Genomic DNA, 21,273 nt, shown 5'->3' on the forward strand with positions numbered 1-21,273 from the left:
CTGCAGGCATCTGAAAGTCAGCATCAATTATAGCCTGTGGGCCATAACCTGAGGTAGTGATATTCCTGAGGAGTGCAAAGAGTTACAGGAAACTGTGGGTTGCTGTTATCATGAAAGCCTTACAAAGACAGAACTGTGTGTTTGACTTAGTAACTCAAACCTAATTACTTATAGATTTGGATAAATAACCTAATGGCCTGGCTCCTTTTCTCATGTTTTACTAACAGCTACTTCTAAATAAATATGGTCCCAGGATTTTGAAATTGTCCTTTCTATTCGTGTTTTTTAAAAATGGATGGAAAAATCCTTATTTTTCTTAACTATTGCAGAGTTGTTTCGCTTACTGTTTTATAATACTAACATCAAATTCATAAAAGCATATTTTGAATTATAGTTCATAATTCCTAAGATGTATAATCTTTATACTTGTTAAACTCTAATTAGAAATTATCACTAAAATCCTAACCAGGACCCTGTCCTAACCTAGAACATGTGTGCAATTGTCCACATTTTGTCCTGGTTCTTTTTTACACAAGACCCAGTGCAGGTAGTGTCTTGGTAGGCAAAAAACCATAAGCTTATGGTCAGACAACTGTGTCTAAATAAGAAAGCTGCAACATGCCTGTTTGCATACAAACCTTAAGGTAAGAGTTGCTCTCATCACTAGTTCATAGTCTTCCAAAGGCTACTCTTTGAAGAAGGTGGAAAATATTGAACCAGCTGGTATTATTTTTTAACCTGATATTCTGCTCAGAGTAAGAAAGAAATCACTTGGGACCTTGTTCCTCATCTACCTTTCGTGGTTCCTTTGTGGGGTAGAGATTAAAGTGTCTGTATAATTTCAGGGTGTCCCATTTAAACTAGCTCCATGACACAAGAAAAAAACATGGGAGTGGCCAGTATGTATTGGTAGGAAGACACCCTAAGTGTTCTCATACTCTATTAACATTTGTAAGATTTTGAGGCCATTAGGTCTCTGGAGACAGCTGCCTTGGCTGTCCCCTACCCCGTAGCTTTTTAGACTCCAAGAACTGTTCTTGGGGTTTTCTTTTTTGAAGCTGTTTTGGCACTAATTCCTCTTGGTGATGACATATAAAACAAATGTTGTTTTTCACATAGTTCCTGAAAGAGAAAGAGGCACTAATGAAAATGTCATTCTTAATTTACAGTATTTGAAAAAATGTGCAGGCTGTTATTTTTTAAATCACCCTGGGGCTCTAATGTTTTAGTTGTGCAAAAAAAGACCAGTGTTTATTGCAAAGTTTCCATGTGTCATGGAATTCAATGCACCACAGACCTTTGATCAACCTCATGCAAAGGGTAAGATGGGGTGTCTTCTTAGAACATAATCGTGGCATACCTGTTTGTAGGGGAGGATTCCAAAGGTAGTCTTATGTGGAACTAATGGAGATTACATCTAAAATCCTCTTTAATTTTTTCCCTTTTCTCAAACTCTGCTTACCAATATGCCTATATTTATATCTACATATTCTGCTTTCTGCATTATCCCCTTGCCCCTGCATTAACAAACTCATTTCTACAAGCTTATTCCCATCAGCATAAAAACATGCTCTAGTATTCTATGTTTATTTTAAAAAAGACCATCTTTGAACCGCTCTCGCCCCTTTCAAATATCCTGTCCTATAATTTAACGAGTTCATCAAGTGGCTACAACTTGCCAGTTGCTGTGGATGGAGTAAGGACTCCTGCTTTTAAGGAGCTTACATCTTAACAGAGGAGACCATCACATATAAATTACTATAATTTCAAGTAGTAAGAGTGCTAAGGAGAAAAGTAAACCAAGAAAAGGAAAAAGAATGACTTAGTTGGAGTGTGGGGGATTGTATCATACTTCTGGCGTCTCAAGATTAGGTGACATCTGACCAGAAACTGGAGTGAAGTTAGGGAGGGAACCACGTGAAGGATTGCAACTAAGTGCTGTGTTACAAAAAGTCCAGTATGGCTGGAGCATGACGAGTACATGAGTGACAGAAGTGAGGTTGGAGGGGAGGGTAGCAGCTATAGTTAAGAGGCTTGAATTTTATTCAGAATACAGTAGGAGCCATAGGATTTTGAGCTGAGGAATGACGTTTTTAAAAGATCCATCTAACTGCTGTATGGAGGATAGACTGCAGAGGGCAGGAGTTGAAAGAGGAAGACCACTTTGGAGCTTAGTAAGTCCAGATAAAAAATGGTGGCTTGGATTTAGAATAGTACTGATGGAGGGACTTTTCTGGTGGTGCAGTGGTTAAGAATCTGCCTGCCAATGCAGGGGACATGGATTCGAGCCCTGCTCCAGGAAGATCCCACATGCCGCGGAGTAACTAAGTTCGTGCGTCACAACTACAGAGCCTGTGTGCCACAACTACTGAAGCCCACGCTCCTAGAGCCCATGCTGCACAACAAGAGAAGCCTCAACAATGAGAAGCCCGCGCACCACAACAAAGAGTCGCCCCCGCTCACTGCAACTAGAGAAAGTCCGTGCACAGTAACGAAGACCCAATGCAGCCAATAAATAAATAAATAAATAGAATAGAATAGAATAGTACTGGTGAAAAGTGTATATTCTTATTTTTTGTTAACTGTTAACAAGACTTACTCATAGTGTAGCTGTGGGGTGTAAGGAATAGCATGAATGAATCCTAAGCCTCTGACCTCAGAAGTTCCCCCAAGCAAAATACCTGTGAAGAAATGTGACTGGGTGGTCAGTGGGACTGGGAATCAGAGTTCTGTGCAGGTCATGCTAAATTAGAGATACCTTTTGGACATTCCAACTGAAGATGTCAAAGTGGACAGTTAGATTTGGGAATTTGAAAATCAGGTAAAAGGTCAGAGACTAATCATTTGGGAGTCATCAATTTATGGATGGCTTATAAAGCCAGAGGAATACATCCAAGAAGTGAGTGTAGGGGGAGATCTAAGGATTGAGCCGTGGGCATTATGGTATTTGGTAGGAGGGAGGGAGGGAGGAAAGGAAATAAGAAGGGAGGGAGGAAGGATGGAGAAGCAAAGGAGACCAAGGAGTGACTAATGAGGAAGGAGGAAAACTAGGAAACTGTAATATTCCCGAAGACAAGTGAAAAAAAAATGTTTAAAGATAGGGAGCGTGGGGACTTCCCTGGCGGTCCAGCAGTTAAGACTCCAAGCTTCCACTTCAGGGGGCGTGGGTTCGATCCCTGGTGGGAGAACTATGATCCCGTATGCCAAGCGGCATGGCCAGAAAACAAACAAGAAAAAGAAGACTTCTTTTCCTGCAACTAAGGAGCCCACCTGCTGCAACTAAGACCCGACACAACCAAAGAAATAAATAAAATGTTAAAAAAGAAAAAAGGGGGGCATGAGGAACTGGGCACATGCTGCTGGAAAGTCACATAACAAGGGAACTGACCTTGAGGTTTGATAACTCAGCAGAAGTCATTAGTAGCTGGGGAGAAAGAAAACAGGAAAGAAAGCCTGAGTGGAGTAAGTTCAAGAAAGAATGGGAGGTGAGGACATGGAGACAACAAACATAGAGCACTCTGGCATGAAGAGTGGGGCAGGAAATGGGTGGGTACTTGGGGGAGTTTGAGATTTGAGGTCTAGGGAGGTATTTTGTTTAGGACGGGAAGTACTGCAGCTGCGTGTGTGTGTGAGGCCAGGGATGATAATCCCACAGAAGGGGGAAATTGACAACAGACTCAGGACACATGAAAGAATTGGCCTTTGCACCAAGGCAGAGGAGGTGGGCATAGAGGTAGGTAGTTTAGTAGATGGCATGGAGGATGAGGTGGGCTCTTTCGAATTTCTCAGTGAACTAAAAAACTGAGACCATCAGCTGAGAGTGAGGGAGTGGGAGGAAGTACTGGAGGCTTGAGAGGACAGGATGCAAGGTCGCCATCTTGGATGACAGGAAGATCAACTCACCAGGGCCCTGTGGTAGGTTGCAGGACATTCCTGAAGACCTACTTGAGATTCACGTTCGTCAGTTTAAAACTGGACTTGTCAGCATAGGTGGGTGTGTAGTTAAGCCACGCGTAGTTCCTCGGGTGCAGGGATAAAACATGCTAAGAATTGGCTTAATCAGAATTAAGTTTTGCCTGAATGGAGGAAAGAGGGCAGGGTAAAGGGAGGGGTGGTGCATGAGATCTAAGGAAGGTAAGAAAGAAAGTGAGGATATGGGTGATGACTCTTCAGTGGATTCCCGGTCCTGGTAGGTGCTTGAGAGAATCAGCTGAAACGCAGAGTGGTCCGAGGGTGAGTGGGATGCTTGTGAAAGGACCAGTGATGGGCAAAGACAGTCGAAGTTATTATCATCCTATTTGCTCCCCTTCCCATCAAAACTGGACTGTAGTTGACATCTTCATGAATTTCCGCTCTCTCATCAACCCTCCTTTGTCACCTCTGTCCTCCCACCCCACTGAGACTGTGCCTGACGACCTGTGGTCACCCCTGTTTGTACTTGGCCACTCAGCAGCATTCAACATCACCTGGTCCAGACTCCCAACAACACCCCTCTTGGCTTCAGTGATACCATATTCTCCTGGCTCCTCTCCAACCTCACTGTTGGCTCCTTTTCACTCCTTTCGATACTCACTCTCCTCTGCCTGTTCTCTAAGTGTGGGCATAATCTAGGGCTTGGTCCTGGACTCCATGCTCTTCTCTCTGCTCCCTGACTAGATGATCTCATCTGGTTCAAGAACCTAAATACCACTTACTCCCAAATCTGACCCTGACTCTGAATATCTCCAGAATTTCACACTTACACCTCCAGCTGCCAACAAATACTATATCTGTCTGATGTCTAATGGACATCTCTGGAATCTTTCCAGCCTTGAAACCTAGTTCTGAAAGGGCCCGTGTTTTACCATCCATGCAGTTTCTCAAGCTAAAAAGTTAGGTATCACCCTGAGTACTTCATTGCCTTACTCCTATATCCAAGTCATTCATTCATGTATTCGTTTTCAATAATGAGCTTCAACTATATGCAAGGAAATTATTCCAGGCGCTGGGGAAATAATAATGAACAAAGTATACAAACTTCCCTGCCTTCAAGGAACTTAATGGAGTGAGAGGAGATAGACAAGAAACCAAATAAAATACACAGGGTACCAGCTTTGGGGAAAAAAACTGAAAGAAGAGAGTGGATACAGAGTTGGGACATGATTGTGATTTTTAAAAGGATTACAGGAAAATTCTGAAGGAGATAAAACAGTGAGGCAAATGGATATTTAAGGGAAAGAAATTCTAGACAGAGGAAACCAGGGCAGAGACCCTGGGTCTTGAGCATTGCCTGGTGTGTTTGGAATACAGCAAAATGGCCAGTGCAGCTGATGAGAGTGAAAGAGGGGGAGAGTGGTAGGATATGTAGGGCTGTACGAGCCATCAAATTTGCTGGAGGATTTGCGTGAAGGAATAGCTTGATCATATTTAAAGGGATCACTGTCTGCTGTGCCGAAAACAGATTGGAGGGGATGGAGGCTGAGAACAGGACCAGGCAGGTGGTTACTACAGTAACACAGGAGAGAGCACGGTGACTCAGATCAGAGGAGGAACAATGCAGGTGGCAAGGCTCTGAATTTATTTTGAAATAAGAGCCAACACTGTTCTCTGAAAGACTGAACATGGGGTGGGAGGGAAAGAGTCAGGGGAGACTCGCAGGTCTGTAGCCAGAGCAAGTAGAAAGATAAGGTTGACATCAACTGAGGTAGATAAGTCTGCAAGTGGAGTAGGTTTGGGGGATATCGGGATTCAATTTAAATCATGCTAACCTTGTAATATTTGTTAGACATTTGAAAAGAGATATAGAGCAACAGTTGAATAGACAAGCCTTGTGTTCAGGAGAGATGTTGAAGCTAGAGATGTAAATGTTGGAGGTGGGAGGTTTCCAGAGAGAGAGGTTGGTATTGAGCCGTTGTCTAGGAGAGGCAGTTCATGGACGAGGGGCATGGATGATTGCCAGGCAGCGTGGAGGGGGCCACCTGAGGTCAATGAGGATGACCGAACTTGGGACCCAGCCCTGGGCTCGTGTGCTTTCTCAGCCACATTCAGCTGTGTGCCTGCAGAGAATGGTTTGGCACGCCTTACAGTAAATCAGGTCACGTCACTCCCCTGCTTAAAATACTTAGTAGCTTCCCATTGCACTTAGAATGAAATCCAAACTCAGTCTGTAAAGCCCCACATATCAGTCTCCACCGACTTTCTCACTGGATCTCAAAGATCGCTGCCTCCTAAGCATCTTTTGGTTCCTGGAACAGGTCAAGTGTGTTTCTGATTTAGTCTTTGCACTAGCTGTTCTCTGCCTGAATTCTCTTTCCCCCTACCTTTGCAGGGTTGGCTCTTTATTACTACTCAGATTTTACCTTAAATGTTACCTCTCAGGATAACCTTCTCAGAGCACCAATCAAAATTACCCCACACACACATTTACTATCTTAATTCTCATGGCATTTTTGCTCACTGATTAACGTTACAGCACCAAGAACAGTGCGTGGCACGTAACAGATTGTCAGTAAATATTTAGCAAATAAATGAACTTGGGTGAATGAACAAAGGAATGACCACATAAAATTAGCTGCTAAAACTGAAAAAAAATCTAAACCTCAGAACTAAAATATTTACAAAACATTAACTTGTTGGGTTTCTCTAATTGTTTCCACTTAAACTGAGGAAAACAATGAAAGTCACAGCTGAAACAGCACATATGTGGCAAATGTCCCATTTTGTGTTCGTAGCTGGCAGGGCACAAGTTCAAAATGAAATCTTTTCAAATTACATTATTGCGGAGATCTTTTCTGACCTCTCCGCTGAGTCATTGTTTATCTTACAAGAAACTTAACAACTTTGGAAGAATCTTTGTTTTCTCAGCCTTGTAGAAATAGAAGGAAAAGAAGCCAACTCCAAATATGAGAAAGGAAAATATCAAGCAGTATTGAGTATCAAATTTGAAGTTGATTTGATATGTAAATAGTTTCCTTTCTTACTGCTTGGAAAATCATTGGGACATACACATCTGGACTCTGTTTCCCAGAGGACAAAAGTTGATTCATTGTTTCATTAACTTCTAAATTCATGAGGCCTTCCTTAGCTCAGCAGTAGCCTTCCCCCATCTTCAAGTTCACTTCAGTTTTCATGTCCTTGCAAGTTCCCCAGGTGTCCATCGACCTATGTTCACTTAGCTAATTTGATAACTTTTCAATACAATTATCTCTTCCCCAATACATATGACCTTCCTTTGCACTTGCCAACACAGTGCATTTTATTTCTATTTTTGTCTCTGCCATTTCCCACCAGGGAACCTTGTTTGACACACATACTTCATACATAACTGGTCAATTTACACCATTCAGGCTGCTTACATTTTCATTTTTGAAGCATTTGCCAAACTGCTTCAAGCTAAGACGTGTCCCAGGCTCTTTGGTGTTGCAGAAATCAGAGTTAGCCAAGATTTTTGAAGTCAACTGTTTCCTTTCTGCCCTCAGGTACTGGGCTTCCCCACAAGAATGCATACCTAGTAGATACTGCTGCTACCTGCTGCTAGAAATAAAAATGCAGAATTGTTTTGCCACCTCATCTTTCATAATTCACACCTGTGCCCTTATCTCTGTTTGATCTTCTACACCAACCTCCTCCTACTTGTGGAGTCTGTCTAGGGGTGGGTAGTACTTCGGCTTTTGAATCTCTCCTAATTTGCAACTTAAAACTTTCTTGGAGAGGGTCTGGATTTAAGTTTGAGTAATTCAAAACCATTTCATAATACCGAGTTTTGCTAATTTAGACAGATTTCTTCCCCACCCCAAATTCTGAATGAATATATTTTGTTGAGTTTTAGACACCCAAATCACTATGTTCTTACGCAATGTCTTATTCTGGACGTCTACTGGGTGGAAACACTGGCTTAAGTTTTGTCTTCATATTTTCATTGGGTTTGAAATTTGATACATTCTGAGAGCCCCATATGGAAAAAAAGAAAAAGATCTAAAAGTTTTTTAACCTTAATCCATTGAGAACATTTTGCTTTCAAGTTAGATTTTTTTTTAAAAAGAGGGCAATAAGGAGTGATTCTTAATTTCATTCAACTAATTCATTATTACTTTCTCCCTGCTTCAATTTTTCAGTTAGTACTATTCACAAGAATTGTAACAAACCTTTATTTTTAAAGGAATTCTCTTCCCCAATACATGTGATCTGCCTTTGCACTTGCCAACACAGTGCATTGCTATGGTCTGTTTTATGGTCTGCCTCTTCAAGTAAAGAAGCTGTGGATTCTTTGTCTCCTGTATCTTCAGTTCTTTCCTAATACAGTGTCTAGTCCATAGTAGATAATCAACAAAGAGTTGAATGAATAATCTCTGAAGTCATGGGAAGGGAGCAGTATGGTGGAACCCATATATCTCCCTTTTCTGAACACATACCTCTTCCTCCTCCCATTGTACAGATTGTTAGATCATAGATTAAATCTCATCTTATGATCCATAGATCTATGATCCATAGATCAAAACCTGTTGTGGTTTATATTGACATCCATAATGGAATCCCGACACACAATGAATTCAGCATTGGATTGACCACAAGGCATCCAACTGAACAGTGGATACTTTTTAATCATCTCCTAGGAATCAGTTTTAAGCTTGGCACTGTAGAGGTTACATAAGAAAGATAATGGACAGAGACCATTCCTGGAAGCCAAAACTTTATAACCTACTTAAGGAAGTGAAAACACAAGAGTTTTTTCTACGGCAATATAAAAAGAAAATGAGAGGAATTCCCTGGCGGTCCAATGGTTAGGGCTCCACACTTCTACTGCAGGGGGCACGGGTTCGATACCTGGTCGGGGAACTAAGATCCCACATGCCCCGTGGCTCAGCAAAAGAAAAAAGAAAAAAAAAAATGGGGCTAGAAAATATTGAAGATCCGAATGAAAAGGATACTCTCCAGGGCTAGGGTTACTCAAGGCTTTGAAGATGAGGATTTGCATTGGCCCTTAAGGCATAAGGATGTAGGGCTAAATCTTCAAAGGTAAGTATCATGCGGGAATAGAAGGAGAAATAAGCAAGTAAGGGTTAGTGAGGTAGGAGAAGCCCCAAGCCAAAACATTGCTTCTTAGGAGGTAAAAGAATTTCAAGAAAGAGTAGGTGGTGTGGTAGATTAAATGTCGTAAAAAACAAAACCAAAAAACTTTGCCCTTCATTTCATCAAGACCTAAGTCAGTCTCTACATCCCTTTAATCTGGGCTGGCCTTGGGATTTGTACTGACAATAGAAAGTGATGGAAATGATGCAGTTTGACTTCCAGAACAGAAACCTCATGGAACCTTGCAGCTTCTGCCTCCACCACCTTGTAATGCTGCCCAGAGTCTGACAGGTGAGGAACCCACGGTAGCCTCCTGGAGGATGAGGCCACCTGAAGAGAACTGAAGCTCCCCGCTGTGTCACCACCTTCCAGTCCAACTGACCCTCCTGCTCATGTTGGAGTCACATGAGTGAGCCTGGATGAGGTGAGCAGAGGCCTCACCCAGCCAAACCAAGAAATCATGGAAAGAGTGTATTTTGAGCCACTACATTAGAGGAGAGTGTTTTATATCTAAATAGACCACTTATGTGAAAAAAGCTCTAGGGAAGATGAGAAATAAAGGGTGACCAACAGATGTGGGCATCATTGGTGTCCTGGCATCTAGTTCTGGAAAAGGCCTGCATCTGTCAGTCAGGTTTCCAGTTTACAGATGAATGTACTGCGTTATCAAGGTCTGAGGCTACTAGGTTTTGAATCATGTATGTGTAATTAATTGTCATTCAGATTCTGTGCTCTCCAAGAAATCCTATTATGTGACTTCAGCTTGCTTAGAGCCAGGCAATGCTCTGGCCAGGCTGAGGGGATAGCCAGCTTTCCTGACTACTATATTTCTCTTTGTAAATGAATAATTTTCATTTTCATTGAAGGCTTTAAAAAAGGACCTTATCTACATCAAAAATTACCCCTACAGTTGATACTTACCTTGAATTAAGAGAAAAGTTTTTCTGCTTACTAAAATGAAATGTCTTTAAAAATGTAAACATTTTTTTTTCTCTTTTCTTTTTGGCCACCCACTTGGCTTGTGAGATCTTAGTTCCCCGACCAGGGATTGAACCCAGGCCCCAGCAGTGAGAGCGCTGAGCCCTAACCACTGGACCACCAGGGAATGCCCTGTAAACCATTTTAAAGTATATGAAGTACAAAGTAAAATTTTCCGTACTTCTACTTACTTTATACCCTAATAATAATAAATAATTGTTATATAATACTAATAAACCAGGATTAACAGCTCAGTCTATATATTTGTACACATACCAACCATCACTTCACCTATCAGTTTTATTCTTGCTTCAGACAAAAGCTGAGGAATCACTGTGCCCCCAATTTCTGTAGCCATCATACATTTCTCTCTAGTGTATTGAAAGTATTTTTAGTAGAAAGGCATAAACTGTAAATATGTAGTTTCCTCCCATTATATTAAAGTCCAGGAACAAGTATCCCTACATTTTCAAGTAGAATGATTAAATCCTAGAAAGAGCAACAAGTTCCCCTTCTTTCCTGGCCCCTGTGCATCTCCTCTTCCCCTAGGCCACAGTCTCAACAGTGAGAACTATGAGTTCTGCTCCTAAAGAAAAGGGAAATTTTCTACAGCCCACTGCTATGTTAAGTTGTTTAAGCAGTCTCTCCATATGAATTTTATTTAACCAGTGTTCTAACTGTCTATTGATGTAGGAAACTCCATCTTTCTTAATGCACTTTGTGCCATATTTGGAATAATTGCAGACATTTAAGCCCAAGAGTTTTCCTGGTAATCTTTTTTTTTTTTAAGGTTTATTTATTTTTATGGGCTGTGTTGGGTCTTCATTGCTGTGGGGGGGGGGCTTTCTCCAGTTGCGGAGAGTGGAGGCTACTCTTCGTTGCTGTGCATGGGCTTCTCAGCTCAGTGAATTCTCTTGTTGTGGAGCATGAGCTCTAGGCGCACATGGGCTTCAATAGTTGTGGCACTCAGGCTCAGTAGTTGTGGCTCACAGGCTCTAGACTGCATGCTCAGTAGTTGTGGCTCACGGGCTTGGCTGCTTCGCAGGATGTGGAGTCTTCTTGGACCAGGGATCGAACCCGTGTCCCCTGCATTGGCAGGTGGATTCTTAATCACTGGGCCACCAGGGAAGTCTCTTTCCTGGTAATCTTAACCTTAACAAGTGTTTAGGGCTTAGAGACCTACAAGTGTGATAGAGGTAGAAGGCTGAAGCCTAGGGTTCTAGCACAGCATATTCCAGGACCAACCTGAAACCCCAAACAACCCCCACCCCCCAGGTGGGGGAGCCAGAGATGGGAGAGGATCTTCAGTCATTACTGAAAAGAGCTTTGAAAAGTTCACTTGTTAGAAAGCTCTGCTTATTCTAATTCCTTAGCTGAATTACCCAAATTAAACGCACGGCAGAGAAACTCGAATTATGCTTTGAGATATGGCTTCCCCACCAAAGGGAATATCCTAAAAAATTTCAGATATTATTATTATTCCATTGTATATAAAAGCTGATTTTTTTTACCAAAGAGTGCTGTTCAGAGAGCAATGCACAGAATACTCACTCTTTTGCCAGCTTCATTGATATTTGTTCCAAAGAGCATCCCTTTGTTTCAGGTATAAACACAACAACGAAAACCAGAGATGCTAGACTCATAATTGTGTATATAAAGCACACCCACGGCAGGCCAATGAGATCTAGAGAGGACAAAACAAAGTGGTTAGAGAAGCATTTTGCGTTGCTTTCGTCCCATTTGTGGACAGCTGCTTCTTAGAGCATATATGAAAACATGTATTTTCAAAACATGCCAGTAGTATCCAGGGAAATAGCAATCCCAAATTTAAAATATACCCAGCCTCTGAAAGTTTCATTTTCACAAACAACCCCAGCTTTCTCTGGTAATGTGAATAACAGTCTTATAAGTATCACAATTTAAACCCAATGCCATCTTCTTGGTGAACATACTTTTCGTTCTCAAAATGGTAATAGACATGCTCATTGCCAAAAAACAAAAACAAAAAACCCTTGAACAACACAGAAACACATAAAGCAGAAGGCAAACTATCTCCTCTCTCCTCACCCTCTACAGTTCCTCTCTTGGGAATCCTTGCTGTAGCAGTTTGCTTTCTATTTGACAGACATTTTTAAAGACATATTCACACAGATGGACTCTTCTTGGAATGAGCTCCCCCTTTTTTACTCTCATTTGAATAAATCATTTCATGTGGGCAATATTGCATCTTTTTAGTAGGTGGCCGTGTATTTGTGATGCTGCTTCCTGGATTCAGAGGGAAAAAAGTGATAATGGTTTGAATGAAAGGCGTTTACTCGCTAAGATGCATCAGCAAGAAGCAGGATCCTCCAGGTTTTAATGAATCTCACCTGCCAGCCTGGTTGTCCCTCCAACTGCTTCTAGTCAGAGGTACAGTCCCTTTGCAGTACTGACCAAGGTCAAGGTATGTTAGCTGGTGAGAGGTGGCCCCCAATGCCCTTGAGTGTACCCTTGTATTGTGACACCCCACACTCAGCAGAAAGTCCACTGTGGCCGGGAGCAGGGAGGAGGAGACTGGGTTTTTCTGAGCACGGGCTTAGACCAGTCACAGACTGAAACAGTGCAAATAGCCCTTAGCAGCCACAATTCGTGACTGGTCAGTCAGGAGCACCGACCGAGCCGGTGTGCAGGGAGGCAGTTTGGTAAATGCAGAGTGGAAGGAACTATGCATATTAATCACTCATAGGTCAGCTGTGCTGAGGTGGGGAGAAGGGAGAAGGGAGAAGGAACAGCACTGCAGTCCTTCTGGCAAATTTAATTAAAGTCCGCTCCCTCTGTGCTTTTCTTGCTGTTGGCACAGGGTTTTGCCCAAGTGAGTGCTTAATAAGGTGCTTGGAGAATGAGTCCTTCTTCCCTCTCTGGTTCATAAAACCAGAAAATAAAAAGTGAAAGAAAAAACAAAAGGTCATCTCATCAAACTTGTCCGCTTTTCTGTTTGAATACTTTCAGTAACAGGGAGCTCACCACTTAATCAAAAGATGCGCACTGTGTTGTGAGTCAGCCCTGTCTGTTTCAAACATATTCCTCCCTCGTTCCTAAGCGCAGGTCTGCCTTCCAGGAACTGGGTTCAGAGGTTCTGCTTTGTCCTCTGGATCAGGCTTCCCCATCCTTTCTTTACGACAGCAGCGCAAATATTTAAATGCACCTCCATCCCTTCCTGAGCATCCCCTCGTCCAAGTCAAACACCCTGAACTCTTGCAACTGTTCTTCACAGACCATAGATCACATGCCCATGTCATCCAGGTTGCCTTCCCTTGGTGGGCACACTGCAACTCTCTTAAAATATTTTACTCGGAGTTGAGAGCAATACTGATGCTGTATTATGACCACAGCAGAGTATGTCTGTGTCTCTGCAACACTCTGCTCTTGTTGATACAGCCGAAATTGCGCTAAAATTTGGTGTCCACAGCCTTGCCGCCAAGCAGGAATCATATCTTTTACTTGGAAAACTGATTTTTGAGAAGAAGTATAGAATTTCAAACAGTTCAATAAAATGTCAGCTACAGGTCTGAGCTCATTCCAGGAGTTTTTAAAAATGAATATACTTTCCCAACATCTGTTCTAAGTGCCTCGCAAAACTTCTGAATTTTCATCAAGCTCATCCCATATATTATCTATCCTTCTCAGAGATTTGTCTTCTTTACTCGTTCTTCATCATTTCCATTCTTTCTTGTATATTTCTCTTTCTCCATATAAACAGCAGGTAAGGGTGTGTGTGTGTGTGTGTGTGTGTGTGTGTGTGTGTGAAGGTTAAGGGCATGTGTCTATGTGTGTGATCTGAGCAGGAGACATATACTTAGTGCAAATGAGCAGTTCCTTTGTTTCCTTTCATTTGGGGCTATTTCCAAAAATGTGGGACATAAATATTTGAAAATTTTATGTGAAAACCCAAACTGTGCTTAATTAGTAACTCCAAAAGTTTACTTCCAAAAGTAGATGAACTCAAAAAAAAAAAAGCAGTCAACAAGATTCAGAAGTACTATATCATATAGACATATACTTTTTTGACTATACATCCACTTTTGAAAAGGTATCAGAATATATTATGTCTATATTATATTATATATACTATTTAATATTTATGTATTATATATATACATATACATATAAGATAAAGGAAGGAAAGAAAACTCAACTCATTGGTCAGTTTTGGAGGATGCTGGGGAACTACCTCATTATTTTGAAAACTGGAAAATAAAGAGAAGGTTTCAAACATTAATCTTGCTTTTCTTATATGATTCATACTTCAGGGCAGGCAAGTAACTAATGAGAAGAAATTTCTCCTTAGAGAAGTATTGCTGATAAAAACTTAGTAGGAATGATGAAATGAAAATAACGGATCTGGGCAATGATTCTCAAAGGACGCAGGCATGACAAAGTGGGAGACAAGCAGACAGGACGTGCCTCTGATGGCAGGACACACGCCATCACCTGGGAAGGAGTTTGCAAATAAGCACGAAAATCTAAATGTTTTCCAGCCTCTACATCTAAATAGCAGTTTACAGGAAACACAAAGGACCAAGGGTCATGTGATGTGCCCATAATCAGCAAATCCAACTCCGGGGAAAACTCTATGAAACAAACGACCCAGTTTCTTCATTAAAGATATAAAGCATAGGGGGAGGTGAAATGGAGGCGAAACCCACACATTATGAGACATATCAACTGTAAATTAGGTATTTGGATTGTGATTCAAACAAGGTATAAAAAATCATTATAAGACAATTGGAAGGACGTGAACATAGACTGGATACTTGAAACCAAGGATTATTAATAATATTTCTAGGTGTGATAAAAATATTGAAGTTACCGTGTATAAATGTCTTACCTTTTAGAGGTCCCTGATGAAATTTTAGAGACAAAATGACATGTTTAGAATATGACTCAAAATAATTTGGGGGGCAGAGCAAGTCAGACATGAATTAAGATTGATAACTTTTTAAATTGAGGAGTCAGTACATTGGGTTCCCTGCCATTCTCTTTACTTTTGAGTGTGTTTGCACATGTTGAGGAGAACATGTTTCTCAGGTGAGTGTGCTGCCCTACCACGGGTCCTGAGAGCACAAAGGGCGTTAGAGCAAAGCGAGTTCTTACCCGTCACAGTCAGAAACGTCAGAGAGATGAGGAGGTTGACGCCCCAGTTCATGCTGGAAGTTAGAGCCATGGCTCGTCCTCGAATTCCACCAGGAAACATCTCGCTCAGCACCAGCCAGGGCACTGAAAGAAAATGAAGAGTGGGTGAGGGACAGCAAAATGATCAAAAAGCCATTGAAGCTGAGGGCCAGCCCACGGACCTCTGTCCTAGTCCCGTGTGATCTGTGGTTGGAGAGCAGGGCCATGTCCTTTGACAGGACGAGGGAGGAGACGTGCTTTCTCCTCACGTCCAACCAAGTGAGAAGGGATTCGGGAGAAACACCGAGAGAGCTTGACCAGGGTCCTGGAGGTAGGGGGAGGGACATAAAGGGCTGGAAGGTGACCCCAGCCTGAGAAATGTACATAGGGGGCCAGTGGCTGGGGCTACTGCCCACGACAAGGGGCAGCTTTGAGCCTCCTGCCAAGCGCAGAGCCTCAGTGCCAGAGCCCAGCTCTGCCTGCGTTCCCCTGGGCCCTTTCCTGTCATCTCCTTTGCCCCCGACCTTGGAGGAGTCCAACATCACGGCTACTGAGTGGGTAGGAGACAGAGCCAGGAGGGCAGAGGAAGGAGGCTGGCTCCTCCCCCTTCCCCTACTCGGGCTCCTGGCCTGTGGCAAGGTGGGTGGAGAGAAGCTCTCAGTTAAATAGAAGTCCAGGGTTTGATTTTACACCAGACCAAACATTTGACTTTCTGAAAGGAGACTCTTCTTGGCACAAAAACTGATCAGAGGACTTTTTTATGATCTGAGAGTGACACAGAACATTATAGGACCTGCCTGATGGGATTAGAAAAGGCAGTAGAGGAGAAAACTAACGTGTCTTCTGCTCACAGCCTATCAAATTAAGTTTGCCAATAGCTACAAGTTCTTCCTTTCTCACTTGATCCTCACTAAATTCCTACCAGATAGGAACTAATACTACTCTCCCTCTTTTCCAGAAGAGGAAACTGAGGCTTGAAGGAGTTCATAATTTGCCAAGGTCCCAGAGCTCAGAGGTGGCAGCAGAGATGGCATGGAGCCCAGGCAGTCTCTGGAACTCATGCATTTTCATCTTGTTGCTTTCTTGGAGGTGGCTCAGCAGGTATCTGTTAATGAAATACTTGAATATGGAGTACACGCACCTCTAATTCTGAAGAAAGAAGGGCTTAGGAGCTGCTCCAGCCCTGCTCCCTGGTGGCTAAGTCACACTGTGTTGCAGAGCCAGTGTTTAGATACAGACCAGCTGCATGGTCCAACCCCAGAGGAGGCGGTGGGATGGGGGAAGAAGCAAGAGGCCAGCAACCACTTGGGCTGCCTGTGCCAGAATCACAGAGTGGTCACCTGTGTCTCTGACTGAAAATTTATCTCTTATGCAATATCACGCTCTGCAGAGAAAACACCTGCTTGGAGTAACTTTGCTGTTTTAAAGTAAGAAAAAATTTTAAATTGTAGAAGAGGGCTGGAAGCACATTTTTTTCTCTTGATTGTCTTTTCCAAGTGAATCTATGTTGGGTTACCTTCAGGGTGTGGAAGAGAATTGTAAACGAAGGAACATGATTATTATTGTTCTAATTAATTAGAGATTCAAAAATAACATTCCAGACCCCTCCCCTCCACTCTTTCCCTCAAAAGACCTTCACTAGGGTCTTGCAGATTATATCCTTGGAGACCAGTGCAAAGCTCAGGAATCTTGCCTTGAGCTTTGCAGGACTGGGGATCTGGATCTGAGGAGAATGACAGCTGCATAATTCTGGTGAAGTCTTTGTAACGACCTGTCCTTGGACAAATACAAGATAAAAGTATGTAAGTCCACTCTGTTGAAGATAAATAATCTATATTGCAGGCCAATCCCCCAGGCCCCTTCCTGCCTGGGTGTTTGATGAAGGTAGGGGTGGAGCAGAGGATTCCTTATGGTCTTTTGCTCTAACAGCCATGAGGAAGAGGTGGGGGAAGTGACATGCTCATTTTCTTTGATGCTAAGAGTTAGCACTGGTTTTCTTGACCTACTTCCATCCCCACTTCATTACCCCTGATATCCCCCTCTTCCTCTCCCCACCTTGCATCATGATGGCTTCTTGGAATTATTTGGTGGGCTTTGGGGAAAATCATTTCCACATTGTCCTCAGATACGAACGAGTTGATCCTGCTGTTACAGAGAGTGGTGGACCTTGCCAACAAGAAGATGGGACAGCTGCACAAAGCACTAGTTATAAGTGCTCAGTCTGAACTGTCAAGGGCTCACCTAAAAGAACCCAACATCCACACCGAAGCCTGTCCTAGGCATGCATTCAATGTGGCAGCTGAGCCAAGTTCTTGGGCAGTTTAACCAGTCAGTGAGCAGCAAACTGAATGCTGCAAAACAGACTTCTGTCAGTCTCTGATGGGCCCCTGTTGTCAGGCAAAACTTACACCTGACGTTTCCAAAAGTAACATATCACTGCTGAAAGCATCTACTTTTTTGATCTAGTGGAAAAAGTTTAAGAATTGATGTGTTGGTTTATGTAATGTTGACAAACTGGATGTTGCAGCAATTGACAAGGGTTTTGACAAGGATGGTTCAACACCCCCAGTATAGAACCTGTCAAGTCAAAAATAAGGAGAATAAATCATTAATAAATATTTGTAAATTAACTTAAATAAATAATTAATAAATAAATAATGTTAAAATAATTTTAACAATGATCTCAGAGCCATAAAAATCACAGGTTTTCAGATCCAGAGAGAGTGAAGTAAAAATCTGAAAGTGGTACTTGCAGCAAGATAGAACTTACTGAAAGGGTAGGGTCTTTCCATGGCAGACTTAGGAGCAAGATGGTGCTAGAATCTTACAGCCTCCATATTCCCTGGAAAAGGGCTGTGAGTACCCAAAGCAGAAGGATGGAGAGGCTGTTTCAATTCATAAGTAAAGAGCAAAGAGGTATAAATCATCACATGGGGATTTAATATATTGATATTTAATAATAATAGATGGAAGGTTTTTTTTTTTTTTTAATCCTTAATGTTTTTCCAATGAGATGGCCCAATTTCTCTCCAACAAAAATCTAGTCATTACCACGTGCCACAGGAAAGTGGTGGCTCTCTCTGGCTGTCCTCATTATCCCCTATCCTGATGATAGGCCCCCGGGGGTGCTTTGTGCGATCTGCTTGTGAGGAATCCACAGAGTAGCTGGAGACACAATAACTCTTCCACACGGAGCAAAGCAACTCACTGCAGGTTAGCAGGCCCTGCAGCAGTTCTCCTTAAGGCCTATTATTTCACCTTTAACCCCATTATTCCAGGACCACCTCACCAATATGTACCTCTATAAATGTCAGAGTCTGCACGTGTCTTTAAGGTCTTCTCTAGGTTACAAGCATTGAGGAAATTTTGGACTTGCTGGAGATAATTGTCCACAAATATTGAAACTCATATTTCACATAGTATTAAATCACCAAGGCTACCCGTCAGAACTTGCTGATCCAGGTGAAATCTTCAGTGTTTATGGCTACACAGAGTATCATAATAAGACCATGAAGGACAAACAGGCTGAAGTGTCTTTGCAGTGAAGGACATGAATGAATGGGGCCAATCCGTGGAAACGGCTGAGCTCTACCACAGGTCAGCAGCCACGCTTAGCTCCTCCCTCCTCCATATTTCTGCCACTGCTGAACATTGTTTTGCACTGAGGCTATCATTTCTCTCCCTGTGCTTTCAGATTGAAAGCCTGCAGCATTTCAGGCATGCTTTCCATTTGGCTTGAGCATTTCCTGAACCACCTCGCATGGCAGCCTCAGCCCTGAGAGACTCATGGAGGCTTAAAACTCTTCCCAGGAAACTCCTAGCAACTTTGGAGGAAGTTCTGCACTTCAGCTGCAGAGTTCTCAGCAACTTGATGGAGCCGTGTGCTGTGCCTTGTAGGAGTGAAGCCAATTAAACCACGGCCTTACAAGTTCCTTGAGTGTGAAAATCTTGTCCTTTAAAAATATACTCCACCATAGGCCACCATCCCCAATATCAGCAATGATATCATAGCTGTACTTTATTTTTATTTTTTGTGTTCTCCCTTCTCTCAGTCTCTCTGAGTTTTGCTCACTCCTGGCCTCTTTTAAAATAAATGCTTTATTCAAGAATATTATCTTGAATTACTTAACAAACCAAGAAAAGCAATGAAATAAAGCCTCAGTGTTCCCCAATCTTTCTATCTTAATGATTTCTAGAATTGACTGAAATGATTTCTTAAAATATTTTCAGGGAAATTGGATTAAATGGAATAACCTTTAATAAAAAATGCTAGAGTTAAAAATGGAACCCTTTTGTGATCAGGTACCAATTGGGAATAAGAACTGTGGCAGTGGTCTCCAAACTTCCTTGCTTGTGTAGCCTTTAAAGTAATTCAAAAAAACTAAGTACTTTCTTTCATTTATAAGTCAACATCTCACATTTTTTTACCATAAATTTAAGTGATAACAAAAGATGCAATTTCCATGGTATTTTTAAACTCTACATTTAGAGTAGATAATATTTATATCACTCAAATATTTCCAGTGGAATTTAAATACCATACCTATTTGATAGTCATCTCCATCCATTTACAAAAAAATAGCAATAAGGCATTTAACATAAAGTTTACATTGTTTTTAAACAGATGAAATGCGGGGGGCTTCCCTCGTGGTCCAGTGGTTAAAACTCCATGCTTTCAATGCAGGGGACATGGGTTAGATCCCTGGTCAGGGAACTAGGATCCCACATGCCACGCCAAAAGAATAAAAAAATAATGAAATGTATTGTTCTCAAGAATAATAAAAATAGATGGGGAGTTGAAAAAATTTTATAATAGGAGTGTCACTACATTCTTCAACAACAAAAGTTTGCTGTAATGATATATCAACTGATAACCTGATTAGGTCATCCTATAGCTTTGTTGAAAGCAAATTACTGGAAATATCTAGGCGTATGAGAGAATTATTATCTAGTCATTAGAGTCATTTTTCCATGACAGACCTACACCAATATGTCCAACTGTCTTCTTGATTAGTGTTCCTAAGGTTTTTATAACTGGGGACATACATCATAATAAGATTTCTGGTGGGGAATAGGCGTGCTCTCTTTTAAGTGGAAGAATAGTTATTACTGGGAAGACAGGCAAGAAGAAATTTTAGAAAACAGATTTTTCCTAAAAATCAAGAAGTTGATTTCCTGGGGTGTATCATTGAAGGAATATTCCAGAAAGTAGCCCCCAGTATTATGCTTAACCCAATTTGCAGATCACTGAACTAGAGTTCAAAATGCAACACACAAAAGGGAAGGAGCTACAAGTAATTGGTCTTTCTGGTTGACACTATAACTTGAATGTCATGCTTCACATGTAACATTTTATGCTGTGCTTTTTTCATGAAGGATGCTTCAGGCTTCAAGAAAAGTATTATAGTTTTCAATGTTACAGGTGTTCCATGGAAAAATGCTTAACATTGTGTTCTGAAAAACAATAAAGGAACAGGTGAGTTCTGTGTTTATTAAGACAGTGTTAAAACCTCAGACTATTTCTTTAATGTCTTTACTGTCTGATATTCACAATTTCAAGGGCATGGGACTATGATTACAGTGCAGGATGGAGAGGAAAGTTAAACACCGATGTATTACATTATACGAACATTTGCTGATGGTGATGTAATAAATGGTGTTATTTCTTTTTATTTAGCTATGCTTATGCTGCAAAAATGTAGTTTTAGACTCTTTGATTCTGTTAGGTACCACTGTGCATCCTCTAACTCCAAAGAGGAAACTGAGATTTAATTAGCTAAGGGCACATATTTCTTCAAGTTTCTCCTCTTTTGCTTGCGTGCAAATTTAGTATAAAACCATCCAGATGCTATTCTTTGTTTCCTTTGCATTATGGTAATTATTGTAACTAACACCAGAGGACCAAATAAATCACCACTTTAATCAAGTTAAATAAGTTTTAACATAATTAAGTGGAAAAAAAAGGAACAGTATTGGTGTGAATATTGATGATAACTGAAACTTAAGATTCAAAGGGAAAATGAGAAGATTTGAAAGATCTTAAAGTTAGACACATTTAACACAAACCCATTGTGTGAATACAACTGTATAATGGCT

At 41.5% G+C, this 21,273-nt stretch overlaps 1 protein-coding gene across 1 annotated transcript in view; it reads right to left on the minus strand.

Moving 5' to 3' along the window:
• Positions 1–530: 530 nt before the first annotated feature.
• Positions 531–21,273, minus strand: part of SLC2A12 (solute carrier family 2 member 12) — a 52,060-nt gene continuing 31,317 nt past the window's right edge. Inside the window, exons 3-5 of the mRNA XM_057737632.1 lie at positions 15,160–15,282; positions 11,578–11,710; positions 531–1,122 (exon numbers count right to left, since the gene is read on the minus strand). Of these exons, the coding sequence (XP_057593615.1) occupies positions 969–1,122; positions 11,578–11,710; positions 15,160–15,282 (410 nt within the window). The 3' untranslated portion in view covers positions 531–968. The remainder of the gene's footprint in view (positions 1,123–11,577; positions 11,711–15,159; positions 15,283–21,273) is intronic.

This window comes from Hippopotamus amphibius, chromosome 6 (genome assembly GCF_030028045.1).
Source record: "Hippopotamus amphibius kiboko isolate mHipAmp2 chromosome 6, mHipAmp2.hap2, whole genome shotgun sequence".
NCBI classification, from domain to species: domain Eukaryota; kingdom Metazoa; phylum Chordata; class Mammalia; order Artiodactyla; family Hippopotamidae; genus Hippopotamus; species Hippopotamus amphibius.